Source organism: Scyliorhinus canicula, chromosome 16 (genome assembly GCF_902713615.1).
Source record: "Scyliorhinus canicula chromosome 16, sScyCan1.1, whole genome shotgun sequence".
NCBI lineage: Eukaryota > Metazoa > Chordata > Chondrichthyes > Carcharhiniformes > Scyliorhinidae > Scyliorhinus > Scyliorhinus canicula.
This window is the reverse complement of record NC_052161.1, coordinates 97,663,862-97,681,396: the sequence shown is the minus strand read 5'-3', so window position 1 is coordinate 97,681,396 and position 17,535 is coordinate 97,663,862. Positions and strand designations below refer to the sequence as shown.

General features: G+C 43.7%; 1 protein-coding gene across 1 annotated transcript in view; it reads left to right on the top strand.

Annotated features, from left to right (window-relative positions):
* si:ch73-206d17.1 (tyrosine-protein kinase STYK1) overlaps positions 1–17,535 on the top strand; it is a 99,944-nt gene that overhangs the window by 54,386 nt on the left and 28,023 nt on the right. Inside the window, exons 5-6 of the mRNA XM_038773700.1 lie at positions 6,609–6,790; positions 16,525–16,608. Of these exons, the coding sequence (XP_038629628.1) occupies positions 6,609–6,790; positions 16,525–16,608 (266 nt within the window). The remainder of the gene's footprint in view (positions 1–6,608; positions 6,791–16,524; positions 16,609–17,535) is intronic.

Genomic DNA, 17,535 nt, shown 5'->3' with positions numbered 1-17,535 from the left:
GGGCCTGGAGGAGTGCCTCCTTGAGGCGGTTCTGCTAGTGACTGTTGGTGATCGGCGGGCACTAGGACCCTGCGGAGCCATGCAGTGTCAATTTCAACGCAGCAGTTTCGAAACTGCCCAGCACAAATTCTTTATCTGTTTATTCTGAGACCAATGTAGTTCTGAACATACTGAGTTACTCATAATACTGATCACATTCCAGGGGCGGTGGCGGAGGTGGCTGTGGGGGCTGTGGGGGCTTTTGACGTCCCCCGCAATTGAACAGATGTTCCTCATCCTAATCGTCCCCCTCCCCCCAACCTTGCTTCGCATTGCTGACCGGCGCCGGGGGGAGGAGTAGCATTCTTACGTTTCTTATATTCTTTACATTCCCTTTTTAAGACCTCTACTGTTTTAACAATTCCCCCTTTGGTGAGGCCAATACCCAATTTTGAGGCATTTGCCTGCCAGCTAGCCAGTATAGATGCATCTTTCATTAACTGACAGTATTCCCTCCACAAGGCAATTAATTTCTTTGCGGTGGGTTCTTGATAATACAGAAAAATGTGTAATTTGAAACATGAAAGCCTGGCAATATCTGGTTTGAGAGGGTACAGGGAAAGATCGCACAAAAGGTTAATAGCAGCTGCAAAGAGCAGGGTTATAAAATGCAGATTCTTGCGCACAAGCAGGTTTCAGCAGACACACAGGCTTCATGTGGTAAGCTAAAACAATGGCTCACACCTTCATGGAATGTAACTATCTCAGAAAGCATCTGAAAAAGCATGGATGAGAGTTTCAATTGCATTAAGTGACGAATGTTTAAAACAGGCAAGTCTTTCAAGTCACAACCAAGTTAAATTTTAGCACACAGCTAAGAGCAAAGTTTCACACCTTAATTGAAATAAACTCTCTTAGTAAACAGCTGGAAAGAATGGAAGATGCTCAGTCAAATTTAGTGTCAATTTAAGGGGTAAAATTCTACAAACATCAAGTTAATTAAAAGAAAATTGGAGATGACCTGGCTACGAGAAACATCATTTAAGTCAAAATCAAAGGCAAAGTTATGAACTGGGGACAATTGGAAAATTAAACGATTTGAAATCACAGAAATAAAAGTTAACTATTGAAACAAAAGCATTTTTAAAATCAAATCTGAGAGGAGACGATATGCCTGAAATGAATAACGAGTTGTAGTAAGATGTTTACATCAAAGATACTTTTAAACTATCAAAGTGAAACAAGCCCATATACAATACAGTCGTTAAAACTTAATAACTCTTCGAAAGAGAATATAAACCCAGGGAGCAGAAGCAGCAGCACTCTGTCACAGCAACAGGAGAGAGAGAGAGAGAGAGGGAGAGAGACGCAGCCTGCTGGAGAAAGACAAGGAAATCTGTAACTGACTTTGTAAGCAAATATCAACGATAACCCACTAGGATAGACAAGGAAAGCAGCCGAATTTAAACAGCTAATTCAACTCAAGAAGACCAGATTTTAAGTGGTTATTAGCTTACTTTACTTCCTTAATAACACAGGACCCAGGACACCAATGCCATTAAGGGGTAAGTAGGTAAAATTCTTCAGTGAAGGTATGGGTTACACCGGGGGATAGGCTCTGAGAACCCCGCCCGTAACTTCCAGAGAACGCTGCCTGGAATCACGGCGGCAGTCCCGTCCGGAGCCCACAGCCCGTTAACCGTCCCCTAGCAATCCTGAGAACCCCGCCCGTAACTCCAGCGAACGCTGCCTGGAATCACGGCGGCTCCTCAGGCTGCCTCTAGCAGTCCTGGCAACCCCGCCCGTAACTCCAGCGAACGCTGCCTGGAATCACGGCGGCAGTCCCAGGCTGCCCCTAGAGACGATAACCACAGGGTTCACTCACTTACCCTCTTTAAAACGGGTTCGCTGGACTGACCTGGATCTCGCAGAGGCTTCTCGACAAACCAACGGCAAGGCTGAGCAACGATCAAACTGGTAGTAGGCGAATACCAAGGTGGAAAACAAATTTTTACTCACGTTGGGGGCCAAATTCGTCCTCTACTTTGAACGAGCTCAGTCGATTACGCCGGTTAGTTGCGCAGACCCCTCTGGAGATCCCCGTACGGGCCACAAAATGTGAATTGCGCTTTCACGTATCTGATCGTCAGTCCAGAAGTAAAACACTCGAACACGTCAGTAACGAATATTCGTTTATTTACGGCCGGGACAAATCTCTAAGCAGTCGGGTAACCACCTTCGAGAAGTGCCAAAGTCCAAAATATGGACTGTCTCTTTATACAATCACAGCTTAGAGGTGGTCCCTTTAAATTCCTAGATACACCTATGATTTGGCAAGGATCCAGAACATGTACATATATGGAATTATTCTTCGAGGTCGGGAGGTTATTTTTGACATAATCATTAGCACAAGTCACTATCAATATTAATACAAAGGTTTTTGTATCCCATGGCCATATGGCTCAACTCACTCTAAAGACAGTCCCTCTTACATTTCAATGTTTATTTGTTCCAACTGGTCAAACGAGCTTAATTATGTTATCTCTGCAATAAAGTAACGGTTCCCATTCATTCCATTCTTTGCCTTTTTGACCTCTCTGCTTTTACAGATACGGGTCAGAACATTAATTAGTACCAATGCCACACTCCCTATATTCCATCCCTTGACCTGTTGACATCTCTTTCACAGAGCTTTTCAGAACTGTTATATTAACCCTATCAGCGAAGTTCCAAATGAAATCCACTTCTACAAGGGTACTGAGGGATAGGATTTCTGAGCATCTGGAAAGGCACTGCTTGATTAGGGATAGTCAGCACGGATTTGTGAGGGGTAGGTCTTGCCTTACAAGTCTTATTGACTTCTTTGAGGAGATGACCAAGCATGTGGATGAAGGTAAAGCAGTGGATGTAGTGTACATGGATTTTAGTAAGGCATTTGATAAGGTTCCCCATTGTAGGCTTATGCAGAAAGTAAGGAGGCATTGGATAGTGGGAAATTGGCCAGTTGGATAACGAACTGGCTAACCGATAGAAGACAGAGACTGGCGTGGAGCCCAGTTATCAGTGGCGTACCGCAGGGATCAGTTCTGGGTCCTCTGCTGTTTGTGATTTTCGTTAACGACTTGGATGAAGGAGTTGAAGGGTGGGTCAGTAAGTTTGCAGATGATACGAAGATTGGTGGAGTTGTGGATAGTGAGGAGGGCTGTTGTCGGCTTCAAAGAGACATAGATAGAATGCAGAGCTGGGCTGAGAAGTGGCAGATGGAGTTTAACCCTGACTAGTGTGAGGTTGTCCATTTTGGAAGGACAAATATGAATGCGGAATACAGGGTTAACGGTAGGGTTCTTGGCAATGTGGAGGAGCAGAGAGATCTTGGGGTCTATGTTCATAGATCTTTGAAAGTTGCCACTCAAGTGGATAGAGCTGTGAAGAAGGCCGATGGTGTGCTAGCGTTCATTAGCAGAGGGATTGAATTTAAGAGCCGTGAGGTGATGATGCAGCTGTACAAAACCTTGGTCAGGCCACATTTGGAGTACTGTGTGTAGTTCTGGTCACCTCATTTTAGGAAGGATGTGGAAGCTTTGGAAAAGGTGCAAAGGAGATTTACCAGGATGTTGCCTGGAATGGAGAGTAGGTCTTACGAGGAAAGGTTGAGGGTGCTAGGCATTTTCTCATTAGAACGGAGAAGGATGAGGGGCGACTTGATAGAGGTTTATAAGATGATTAGGGGAATAGATAGAGTAGACAATCAGAGACTTTTTCCCCAGATGGAACACACCATTACAAGGGGACATAAATTTAAGATAAATGGTGGAAGATATAGAGGGGATGTCAGAGGTAGGTTCTTTACCCAGAGAGTAGTGGGGGCATGGAATGCACTGCCTGTGGAAGTAGTTGAGTCGGAAACGTTAGGGACCTTCAAGCGGCTATTGGATAGGTACTTGGATTAGGGTAGAATAATGGAGTGTAGATTAATTTCTTCTTAAGGGCAGCACGGTAGCATTGTGGATAGCACAATTGCTTCACAGCTCCAGGGTCCCAAGTTCGATTTCGACTAGGGTCACTGTCTGTGTGGAGTCTGCATATCCTCCCCGTGACTGCATGGGTTTCCTCCGGGTACTCCGGTTTCCTCCCACAGTCCAAAGATGTGCAGGTTGGGTGGATTGGCCATGAAAAATTGTCCAAAATTCTATGATTAACCTAGGACAAAAGTTCGGCGCAACATCGTGGGCCGAAGGGCTTGTTCTGTGCTGTATTTCTCTATCTATCTATCTCCATCTATTTAGCTCTTGGGAACTTTTGTTGACTCGTCATTAATGCTTGGCTGAGCTTCAAATCCCATTAATGGATTCAGTTCAGCATTGTCGATAAAGCCATCAAACGGATAGGGAATTTTCTTCAGATTAACAGTTTTAATTCCTGAGAGGGCAATTTTTTTTTTGAAGTTTTTGACAGTTTCATGAGCATCTTATCATACGACGTGCAAATTCTGGTAAAGGGGCATAGGAGTGGGGGTGGGAGGGAGGTGAAGGATGGAGTGCTAGGGTGTTTAACATCTGCCCACCTTCATTCCCGCCTTGGGCCTGCTTCAGGAGGCAGTTCCCCGACTCTCTGCCATTAACACTGAGACCCTGGAGATAACATGGGCGAGCAATGCCAGGCAGGAGGCAGGATCACAATGTCAGGAAGTCTCCCGAATCATGATTCTCTTCTACACGGTGAATATCCACCCCTCGGGGTCCATTTTTTAATGCTTTGTTTCACGCTGTTTCGCAATGCCAAGTTAAGCCCACTTCATTGTGAATACATAGTTTACAGGTTAAAATTCAACCGAAATGGGAAATGTTAATTGATGTAACAGTGGGGCAATGAACACAGCCAATTTCTGTTGAAAGATCTTTGCAGTAACACTTGCTGCTGATGCTTTGCAGGGAGACTATATATAAACTCTAAATGCCCCAGTGGTGCGTGCCTCGATTGTAAACAATATACCGAGATGCCAATTGCATCATCTGAATAGTCAATTAGAAGCCTTTTCACATGGAAGTGTGATGGGGACATGGCATAATGGGTTGTGTGTGCTTTATAATTTTGAAATTTTTTTTGTCTAGCTATCATTTGGGTGAGTATTTGAAGCTGACCGTTCAGAACCTTTTTTTTTAAAGTGACCTTTGCCCTTAAACATAGAATTTGTTCGTGCATAGATGAGGCTAACATCTGCATTTAATGAAATCATTTAAAAATAACAAATCTAAATTGCTATCTCCATGCTCACCCTCTTCCTCCGATGACAAATCTTAAATGGTGCTTCTCCTTCACGCTTTCTCTGAAGCAGAGCCCGATATGAATTAACATGTATATCTGTGTGAAAGATGTGAAAGGTTTCTGGGGAAAGCAGATTTTTTTTTTTTTTTTTTTTGGGAGTCATCTCTCAGCCTCCCAGCTCAATCCGAAGCAAAGATGATCTGATGTTTGAACGTTGGAGGTTGTGCTGATGTGCGTCATGGTGATGTGTTCTGTCATTTTCATGAAGGACCTTTTAGTGGCAGTGGAGGGAGCTGCCTACCGCGTTCTAATGTTTGGATGTTGCTATGTTTTTCCAGCACCAGCTGCTGATGGTAAGTTAGTGAATGTAGCTAGGGTAGGGTAGGGTAGGGTAGCTAGGTTCAGAGGGGTAGTCGGTGATGGGGTCTAGCCTGGTCTTGACAGGTGGAGAAGCTGGGTGATTGGGGGGTGCCGGTAGTTGGGTCAGGTGGGAGGGATTGCTAGAGCTAGATCTGGTTTTAATGTAACATTTTCTGGGTAACCATTTGGGTAAGTTCTACCAAAATGTCTGAAGTCTCCAACTGTAGCTCGAGGTCGGGGATATTCATCGAGGGTCCCGGAGGTTGGAGAAATTGGAAGTTCAAATATTCAGGCCAATTTCCACGCAGGTCGGCATGTTGGGACTTTGGGTACTCTTGGGCTGTATGTCCGGCCTGAGATCTGTGCCAATAATACCATTTAAAAAAAAAAAATAAGATTTAACTAAATGATCATACAAGGACTCTGGGCTGAATGGTCTCTTTTGTCCAAGTCTTTGTTCTGTCTGTGTTAATAGCTTGTGGTGGAAATTATTTCTCCTGCAGTGATGTATGTGGAATGTTCTGCTATTGAGGTTGAAGCAGAGTTTTGTCAGCAGAGGGAGCTGTTTTTTCAGAGGAGCTATGTTCTTCATTAGCACTAACAGGGTGGTGAGCAGTTCAGAAGGAGCAAATTACTTACCTGTGCAGGCTTAACGCTTCCTCATTCTCCCACAGCATGCCTGTTCTAATGTAGGCAGGAGTCTTTATAGATCTTGTAGGTCTTCCACTCTTTCATAACCAGAGTCTGAGTTTGGATGACTTTTCTGCCAGGTTGGAAGCTGGAGGGAAAGACTAAGAGACTTTCCAGGGCCAGGAGGAACAGAAGTGCTCTTCCAGATGCTGTGAGGAGGGTCGCGCTTTCCCTTGAGACCATCCAAAATCCTAGTCCCACGTTTAGCTGGAAGCTGGTTGTAAAGTTTTTCATTGATCCTTGCCTGTTTTCTCCTGCCTCACTATGTCCATAATCTATAAAACTGAATTGTGTTTTTGGCTTGTATTCCCCAGATAATGCAAATGCGAAGGAGGTGTTAGAGTTCTTGGACCTGTTGAAGTTCCACATCAAAGTCTGTAACCATGAGTCCATTGTGAAACTGTTGGGATGTCGAACGGAGAGACTGCCTCTGTACCTGTTTTTGGAGTATATGAGTGGGGGTTGCCTATTGCACTCCTTGTGGCAATTACGTGAGGTTTGTGAATAACTTAATTTTATTTCACAATTCCGGAGTATTTAATGAGGCATTACTAAAAGTGTCAGTTTCCTAATTATAATTAAATGACGATCATGGCATCGCCATCCCCATACCCCATAATCGTTGACCAAAAACTGAACTGGGCTAACCATATCAATACTGTGGTTCCAAGAGCAGGTCCGAGGATGGAAATCCTGCGGTGGGTAACTCTCCTCCTGACTTTAAAGCCTGTTCATCATCCACAAGAGACCGGTCAGGAGGGTGAGAGCCACTTGCCTGGATGAGTGCAGCTCCAACAACACTCTCAATATCCCAACACTATCCAAGACAAAGCAGCCTGCTTGATTGGCACACAATCTTAAACATTGGGTGACATGGTGGGTAGCTGCCTCACAGCACCAGAGCCCCGGGTTCAATTCTGGCCTTGGGCGACTGTCTGGGTGGAGTTTGCACATTCTCCCGTGTCTGCGTGGGTTTCCTTCGGGTGCTCCGCTTTTCTCCTGAAGATGTATAGGCTAGATGGTTTGGCCGTGCTAAATTGCCTCTTAGTGTCCAGGGACATGCAGGTGAAGTGTGGTTACGTGTTGCAGGGATCGGGTGGGAGCCTGGCTAGGGTGCTCTGAGGGTCGGTGCAGACTTGATGGGCCGAATGGTCTCCTTTGGTGGGTCACTCCTCCTGGCTTAAAGCTTGTTTATCACCCACAAGAGACCAGTCAGGAGAGTGACTGTAGGGATTCTATACTTCTGTGTATGTGTTTGATTTGTAAGGTCAGATTGCAATTTTTTTTCCACATATTCCTGGACTTAACTGGATCAACTAGTGGGAGGATTTTTTTTATTTAGTGGGAACATTTCTGGTTCTTAGCACCTGGGAACAAATCATTTTCTTTTAATAAGGGAGATTCGAAAGGTTAAGAGGAAGAAAATTGTTAGCAATGACAAGACAAGAAAATACATCCTGTAAATACATTGGAGGTGACTTTAATCTACTAAAGCAGGTAGGATTGAGTTGGGTGAGAAGCTGAAATCTGAAATTGGACCCACCTTGCCCATAACCCACTCACATCCCAGATATAAGGTCACCCACCACCTATATAAGAGATCGACCCCCCCCCCCCCAACACACCCCCACAGTGGCTGTGCACACTGTCAATCACAGCCTAGTAAAAACAATTTCACATTGATGTGCATGAAAACCTTGAATATTAAAGATCTGAGGGAGTTAAATCCAACTGTTGTGGTTTACGTCTTCTCGCAATTTACAGGTGCTGCTTGATCTGCCTGAACATCTGTAGGGCACAGGTGAGTTTTAAAGCAGTGAACTTTCACTGTCCCTGTTTGGTTTGCTCTCTAACTTCCAGGCAATGGTCTCTGTAATGTGGGGGGGGGGGGGGGGGGCGCTGGTAGGCAGGTTTTGCATTATGTGGGGAGAGGGGAGGCCCTCCGGTGGACTTTGTGGTAACTCACTCACAGTTGCCCCCTTTACCTACCCGGTCATCGTGCCAGGGCCATGCTGGGAAATACCTGCACCAATTCTTGCCCACATGCATCCCAGCCCAGGGGACCGGATAGTCATGCGGGCTAGGTCCACTAATCGGATTCAAATGGGTCAGTTTGGTCTATTTGCATGCTCCCGTTGGTGTGGGGCGCGATCCTTGATACCTCCGCCACCGGGGGACTGGAGCATTGGAAGGGTGCGCTGATCCTGTTTTTTTTTTTTGGACAACGCTGGATTGCCCACCTATTTGGGAATTCTGCTACCGGCAGCAGAGAATCCAGTCCAACATTTCCGAGTTTCCCATTAACCACCCCGCTTGTTCTCTGAGAACTCTGGTGTTACATGTTGTTTTTCAAATTGCTGTAATCTTTATAGAATTTTTCTCTAATCTAAGGATTTTTGGAATATTACTATCTCTGCAGCCACTTCTTTTTAGATCATAGGTTAAAGGCCATATGGCCCAAGGGATTGGTCAGCCTATAGTCCCATTAGTTTTCCTTGCACTTTTTCTCTCGTAATTGTGATTGTTTTAAGTTCCTTCCTTCCCTTTGCCCCTTGTTTTTCTTCTGTTATTATTGGGTTATTTTTGTGTGCTATTGTAAAGGCAAATGCAAAGTACTTGGTCAAAGCCTCTGCCATTTACGTGTCCCTCATTATTAATTCCCCATTCTACACCTCTTAAGGGACCAATGCTTACTTTAGCTATTGTTTTCCTCTTTTATATATTTGTCTGCTGTTGCTTGTTTACTCTCGCATTCTAATATATGCCTCTTTTTGGTCATCCTTTGCTGGTTTCTACAGACTTTCCAATCTTCTGGCGTACTGCTACTTTTTACAGCATTGTTTGTCTTTTCTTTCAATTTGATGCCATTCGACCATTAACCAAATGGTGTGTCCTTCTCTTGGAGTCTTTCTTTCTCAATGGAATACTGTATATCTTTGAGATATGAAATATCTCCTTAAATGTTACCTTCTAACCTATTTTCTCATTCCACTTTAGATAATTCTTCATTTGAAATCCCAAGAGAATAAGCGTCAAGTATTTTTTATGTTAAATTATTCATTCATCAGATTTGAGCCCATCCCTAATTGCTTTTCAAAAGGTGGTGCTCGCCAGCACCTTGAACCACGGCAGTCCATGTGGTGGCACATCACATGGTATATACGAGTGAACAAAACAAAGTCAATATTATCTATCATATACTCTATAACATTTGGAATTAACATGATACAATCAAAAATTAACAGGCAACCTAGTCAAACCTATCACAAATGGACCACTATTGCATAGCAGACACAACCATGACTAGTCCCCTGAATTTCTCAACAATTTATCCAGATGTCAGTAATCACTGAGTCACAAAAATTATTTAAAACTTTTTCTTCCTCTCGAGAATTTTTGCTCCTTTCCTTCGAAGAGCTAGTTTGATCCCCACAGCAGATCTATTCTCCCCAAGTTCCATTGGTACAGTCTTAACTAAAAAGGCAAACTATTCAGATATTACTCCAATCGGCTTCCAGGTCCAGCCACCTTGGTCGTCTTCTCCAACTGAGCTAACAGGTCTGGAAACTACAGATCTACCAGTTTGATGTCCGTTGTTGGGAGGCTGTATCATTTGAATGAGTACTTGGACTAAGATGAACTTAACCAGAGAGCCAATGTTACCTTGTGTTGTCTAACTAGCACACTTGAATTTTTGAAGGGGGTTATTAACATGGTCAATACAGGAGTGTGCATTACGATCCTGGACCAGACCCCAACATTTGCCAGGATATAGGACCGGAACCCCAATATCTTTTTATAAATTTGTAAAACTGAGGAAAAGCAACTTCGCTTCAGAACGGATTAATGCAAAGATTGGGTCAGAGTATATTAAAACAAACTTTGTTATTGACACAGTATTAAACTTCCTGAACATCACAGAAATATAGCTTACAATTACCAGTTAAACAATGCTTAACAATAAAACGAAACACTTTAACTTCTGACTGATACCTATCTCCAGTCAAGCAAAGCCCATCACAGGTTAAAAACCACTTTTAAATAGTCAGAAAACACAGGATTGCTGGCCTATTTTTGGATAAAGTGTTCTTTTAAAAGACTGATGGAAGAGGGAGCGAGAGAGAGATCCTGTCAGATTAATGCTGAGTTTCAACCGCCCTCTGAAGAAGTGGCTGTTCAGCTCACAGCTTCCAGCAACTAACTCAAAAACTGATTGCCTGTGAAAGCTCATCATCCCCCTCCCACTCCAATCCCATGACCCACTTGCTTAAGTTTAAACACAAAAAATTGAATTTCCAGTCGTCGGATATTCACTTTCCCTGCTGGCAGCGCACTCTCGCCAGCACGTTTCAAGGCATCATGGGTTGGTTTCAATGGGAAATCCCATTGACCAGCGGTGTGAATACAGAATCCTGCCACCAGTCAACGGCGCGCACCCGAGAAACACTGCGGCAGGGATCCAGAGGGTCCCGCCAAATGTTTCTAATGATCTACTCCTCAGAAATCATAACAATAACACATTAGGCCTCTCCTTGCAAACATAACCATGGTTTGAAAGAAGGATGATCTCACCGTTACAACATCTTAATTGCACCATCTGCAACCACAGAGTCTGCCGTCTTTCAAACCAGGATTTTTAAAAATATTACTACAGCAGATATATATATATCCCAACCCAGGCTTTTAAAACCATTACTGCACCAGAAACATTATAATCTCAATATATATAAGAAATTCCTACATTCATCACATGTCTACGAATGTTACCTTTATGGATTGCCATAAGGCAGATGAAGATGATGTTCTAGAGATTATCAGCAAAAACAAAAGCTTCCAGAATGGGGGGTAACGTGGGCCGCTATTTGATTGGGGGTAGGAGACCGAGAGTAGGGATCGATGGTAAGTAATCTGATTGGCAAAATGTGAAAAGCGGTGTCTCTCAAGGATCTCCATTGTAGTCCTCAGCTTTATATCAGATCAGTGACCTGGATAAAGGAATTCTATGTCCAAGTTTGTACCACAGGAGCAATACCTTGTGTTGGTGGGAGGGTGAAGCTCAAAGGGACATAGATTAAATGAGCAGGCAAAAATTGTAGAAATGGAATTCAATGTGGGGAATAATGAAGTTATTTACTTTGGTCCAAGAAATGAAAATGGGATGATTTTCTTAGTGGGAAGAGACAATATCTAGATGAGCAATGTAATTGTAGTAAATAAAAACTGGAAGTGATGAAAATACTCCGGTCTGGCAGCATCTGTGGAAAGAGAAACAGATTTGATGTTTTGAGTCGAATATGACTCCTTCAGAACTTAAGGGAGGTGGAAATGTGATGGTGTTTATGCTGTTAAAGGTAAAGGGGGGAGGTAGAACAAAAGGGTAGATTAGAGGGTATGAGACCTTGAGTAACAAATATATATGTAATGGAACAAAAGACAAAGAATTCAGGTAAAGAAACAAAGAATTGGTCTAGGGTTATTTTAACATGATTATAGTGTTCGTTTCTACAAATCACTAAAAGCAAATATGCAGGTACAAAATCTAATCTGAAAGGCTAATGTAATGTTGACCTTGAATTCAAAGAGGCTGGAATACAAAGTTATGCCGTGGTCATGTTCCATCTGGAATACTACACTTTAGGTCAGATAGATTGGGCATTCGGCCCATCGAGTCTGCACCCACTCTCTGAAGAGCACTCTACGTAGGGTCGGGCCCCCACCCTATCCCCGTAACCCACCCTAATCTTGTTGGACACTAAGGGGCAATTTAGCATTGCCAATCAATCTAACCTGCACATCTTTGGACTGTGGGACGTAACCGGAGTAAACCCCCACAGACACTGGGAGAACCTGCAAACTCCGCACAGACAGTCATCCGAGGCCGAAATTGAACCTGGGTCTCTGGTGCCATGAGGCAGCAGTGCTAACCAATGTGTCACCGTGTGCCCTTAATAAGCAAAGCTACCCCATCACTATTTCCTAACTTCCTGTCTTTACTAAATGTTATTTACCCTTCATAGAATCCATACAATCCCTACAGTGTTGAAGGAGGCCATTCAGCCCATCGCATCTCACCTACCCTTCAAAAGAGCACCCTACCCAGGCCCACTCTCTTACCCTATCCTCGTAACTCCACCTAACCTTTGCACACTAAGGGGCAATTTACCATGGCCAATCCACCCTGCCTGCGTATCTTTGGACTGTGGATGGAAACTAGAGTAAACCCACTTACACACGGGGAGAATGTGCAATCCCCACACAAGTCATCCAAGGTCAGAATTGAACCTGGGAGGGGCAGCACGGTGGCTCAGTGGGTTAGCCCTGTAACCTCACGGCGCCGAGGTCCCAGGTTCGATCCCAACTCTGGGTCACTGTCCGTGTGGAGTTTGACATTCTCCCCGTGTTTGCATGGGTTTCGCCCCCACAACCCAAAGATGGGCAGGCTAGGTGGATTGGCCACGCTAAATTGCCTATTAATTGGAAAAAATGAATTGGGTACTCTAAATTTATTAAAAAGAAAAAAGAATTGAACCTGGGTCCCTTGTGCTGTGAGGTAGCAGTGCTAGCCCCTGTGCTGCCCATATTCTGTTTTCTACTAGGCTTAAAGGGTTAAATTATGAGGATAGATTGTATAATATTTGCTTGTATTCCCTTGAATTTAGAAAGTTGAGGGATAACCAAATTGTGGTATTTAAAAATGGTGAAATAATTAAATAGAGTAAATAGAGATACTAATTTCCAAACTTGAAGAGCTGCTATAATGGCGACAGAGTTGTAAATTAAGGATTTTCCATAGCAGCTGAGAGGGTTAAGGGAGGACTTGCTAGAGGCCTTCCAGATATATGGATAACTCTGAACCATGGAAATGTCAAGCACAGAAGGAGGCCAATTAGCCTAATGTATCTGTGCTGGCTGACAGGAAGCCATCCAAGCTATTCCCACTTTCCAGTTCTTGGCCTATAGCCTTGTAGATTATGGCACGGTTAAGAGTAAATCCAGATGCTTTTCAAATGTTATGAGGGTTTTAACACACAGAGGGGAGGGGGGGAATAATAAGGGAATTAATTTGAAATTATATACGAGTGCCCTTGTTTCCGATGTTGAAGTTGTTGCAGCAAACTGTCCTCCCAGGATGCTTAGTGATCTCAGCCACCAGTGTAATGTTAGAGATGGTCTTTTGGCAGTGGCATTCATTCAGTACTCCCAGGCAATAGGATTTCTTCTGGAGAGGCACTTTAACTTTTATCAACCTGGGCCTTCGCTCAAAGGAACAGCCTCAGGCCGGTTTAATTCTTAAGACACTTTTTCTCACTTCAGCCTGGCTCCAGCCAGAGTTTTGATTTCCAGTGTCACCAGACTGACCTTTAGCCCTACTGAGGATAGAGCAGAATTCCCTCACACAAGATTTTCAGAGAGGTTTAAACAACTCTGAGAGAACCAGAATAGATGCTTCCAGCTCTGATCCCAGAAACTAAACTGAAAGACAATAAAACAGTTTCACACAGGAATGAAGGAACATTCCAGAGACAGCAAAACTAATCAGCAAGGCCCATTGACGAGGCCAGGCAATCCGAGTCACTCCATTGGCTGACAGCCAAGTCCATCAAGCTGGTGTCACTCAAATCCTTCTGGAATCTGCTGGTTTGAAATGAAAAGAACTTCATGCTATGCGCCTTGCCATAGGATCTTCGGTCCGCTTCAGTTTGCACAACTCAGGCCTTTGCTCAAATTTAAAGGCAACGTCCATCTCAAAGGCATCAGTTCATTAACTGTCCATGTACAAAAATTGTATAAGCAAAGAGATTTATGGAAATTAAAAGGAGAAAGAGGGAGCAGACAAGGTTTAAACAGGAGGATCCTTGCACCTATTCCAGCACCTTGGTATGGACTCCTGTGTATATGGCCTTCCTAGTCACCGTAGTGGTGAATTCTTTCCTTGACCAGTGAAATATTAAGAGAGGTGACAAGGTGCCACATAGGACACTGTTAAATAAGTTAAAAGCCGATGGTGTTAAGGGTAAGATCCTGGGCAGCACGGTGGCCTAGTGGTTAGCACAACTGCCTCACGGTGTCGAGGTCCCAGGTTCGATCCCAGCTCTGGGTCATTGTCCCTGTGGAGTTTGCACATTCACCCCGTGTCTGCGTGGGTTTCGCCCCCACAACCCAAAAAATGTGCAGAGTAGGTGGATTGGCCATGCTAAATTGCCCCTTAATTGGAAAAATAATTGGGTAATCTAAATTTTTTTTAAAAAGGGTAAGATCCTGGCATGGATATAGGATTGGCTGACTGGCAGAAGGCAGAGAGTGGGCATAAAGGGGTCTTTTTCAGGACGGCAGTCGGTGACAAGTGGTGTGCCTCAGGGGTCTGTGCTGGGACCACAACTTTTCACAATATACATAAATGATCTGGAAGAAGGAACTGAAGGCACTGTTGCTAAGTTTTCAGAGGATACAAAAATCTGTAGAGGGACAGTTAGTATTGAGGAAGCAAGGGGGCTGCAGATGGATTTGGACAAGTTAGGAGAGTGGGCAATGAAGTGGCAAATGAAATACAATGTGGAAAAGTGTGAGGTTATGCACTTTGGAAGGAGGAATTTAGGCATAGACTATTTTCTAAATGGGGAAATGCTTAGGAAATCAGCAGCACAAAGGGACTTGGGAGTCCTTGTTCACGATTCTCTGAAGGTTAATGTGCATGTTCAGTTGGCAGTTAAGAAGGCAAATACAATGTTAGCATTCATGTCGAGAGGGCTAGAATACAAGACCAGGGATGTACTCCTGAGGCTGTATAAGGCTCTGGTCAGACCCCATTTGGAGTATTGTGAGCAGTTTTGGGCCCCGTATCTAAGGAAGGAGGTGCTGGCCTTGGAAAGGGTTCAGAGGAGGTTCACAAGAATGATCCCTAGAATTAAGAACTTGTCGTAGTAGGAACAGTTGAGGACTCTGGGTCTGTATTCGTTGGGAGTTTAGAAGGATGAGGAGAGATCTTATTGAAACTTACAGAATACTGCGAGGCCTGGATAGAGTGGACGTGGAGAGGATATTTCCACTTGTAGGAAAAACTAGAAGCAGAGGACACCATCTCAGACTAAAGGGACGATCCTTTAACTCTGAGATGAGGAGGAATTTCTTCAGCCAGAGGGAGGTGAATCTGTGGAACTCTTTGCCGCAGGAGGCTGTAGACGTCAAATAATTGAGTGTCTTTAAGACAGAGTTAGATAGGTTCTTGATTAATAAGGGGATCAGGGGTTATGGGGAGAAGGCAGGAGGATGAGGATGAGAAAATATCAGCCGTGATTGAATGGCGGAGCAGACTCGATGGGCCGAGTGGCCTAATTTGTCTCCAATGTCTTATGGTCTTATGGACAGTGTTTCAAGATCAACACAAACAAGTAAAGCAAAGGGGCGAAATATTTATTTGCAGAGAATGATTAAAAAGTTGAATTCTCTTCTACAAACCACTGTTCAAACAAAGCAGATAAAATCATTTTAGAAGGGAAACTACATTGAGTGTGCTAGTCAATTTGGGAGGCAGCTCATGTATAGAAGCATACCGGCACAGACTGGATGGATTGACTCACCCGTTTTTGCGCTGACCATCTTATATCCTATTTTGGATCACCTTTTGCCTTCTAAATATTAAGGGAAAAAAACATTTATTTTCCCCATCTGCAGACCTGCCAGTCATTTCCAGGCCACGAATGTAAACTATCCTTTTGCAGAAGTTTCTAAAACAATAACTGGGTGGCACAATGGTTAGCACTGTGGCATCACAGTGCCAAGGACCTGGGTTCAATTCCCAGGTCCGTGTGGAGTTTTGCACATTTTACCTGTGTCTGTGTGGGTTCTCTCCCACAGTCCAAAGATGTGCAGGTCGGGTAGATTGGCCATGCTAAATTGGGGTTACTGGGGTAGGGCGGGGGAATGGGCCCCAAGTGCTCTTTCAGAGGGTAAGTGCAGTCTCGACTGGCCGCCTTCTGCCCCGTTCTCTGGGTCTATATTATGGGCCTATTCTAACTTGCTGATGTATCTCTGGGTCTGCATCCAAGTTCTAATATTCAATATGATAAGTATTAAAATACTCTACAATGAACATTTTGTTATCTTCCAGATTCACACCGTCTTTCGACATGGTGGAATGAAACTGAAATTTATTGTATTCGTTCCCTGATCATGTTACCTGGAGTCCCCAGTTTATTTTCCTAATGCCATTTAATTTGTTTCTATTAATAGACTGAAGCTCGATCTGGAGAAGTTGTACAGGGTCTCACAGAGAAAAGTGTATACAGCATTGCAAAACAAGTGGCATGTGGACTGGTAAGTTCACACTTCGAATTTTGCTTCAACTTATGAGCACCAGAGATAACTCCTGAATTTCTGCCCTGCATTTTCATTGGTGAAACAGGGTAGATGCTATAGTTAGTCAAAGTAAAGCTGTGCCATGAATTTTAACTGTTAGAAATGCTTAATGTGACTGGATTGTACTGGTTCATGTTCTTATTCCTGAGGCTTGAGTTTGCATCTGGCCCAGTTTCACATAAAGTTCTGCCAATGAAAAAATATTTGGACTAACCAGCATTATTTTAGTCAGGCGGTTTAAATACTGCAACAAATAATCAGCTTCACATTTGGACAATCTATCTAATTGTCAGATTAGAGGAAGGTTTATTCAGCGCTTGGTCCAGACTATAGCTGACCTTTACAAAAATACAATGATGAAGAAGATGGAAATCTAAGATAAGGACAGAAAATGCTGGGAATATTCAGCAGGTCAGGCAGTGTCTGTGGAGAGGGAAGCAGAGTTAACGTTACAATTCTATGACCTGAATTGGAACACGCGAGCCACCTGTGCTGGGGACAGATCCTCACCAGAAATACGTACAAAAGAAAGGGTTTGAGGGGCACAACTATTTGACTTGCCAAGACCTGCCACTATGTATTAGATTAGTTTGTATAAAATTCTCTCTGCTGTCCTGCCTCCATTTCCAAAAGGAAGAAGGCAAATTATAAACACAAGCCAAGCCCACCTTCTCCTAAACCTATTGGCCGGTGCTCTGCTGACTTATTTACGTCGGAAGATGTTGGATGCTTTAAAGCTTCCATGTGTTTCAATGATAGCTTATTGCAAGGATCCATGGCATGAGAAGGCACAGCTTTTAAGATTGTCAAAAGAGCAAGGGGTAATTTTTCATGTAGAGAGTTGTTCGCATGGTATGCCTGACCAGAAATGATAGGGGGAAGCAG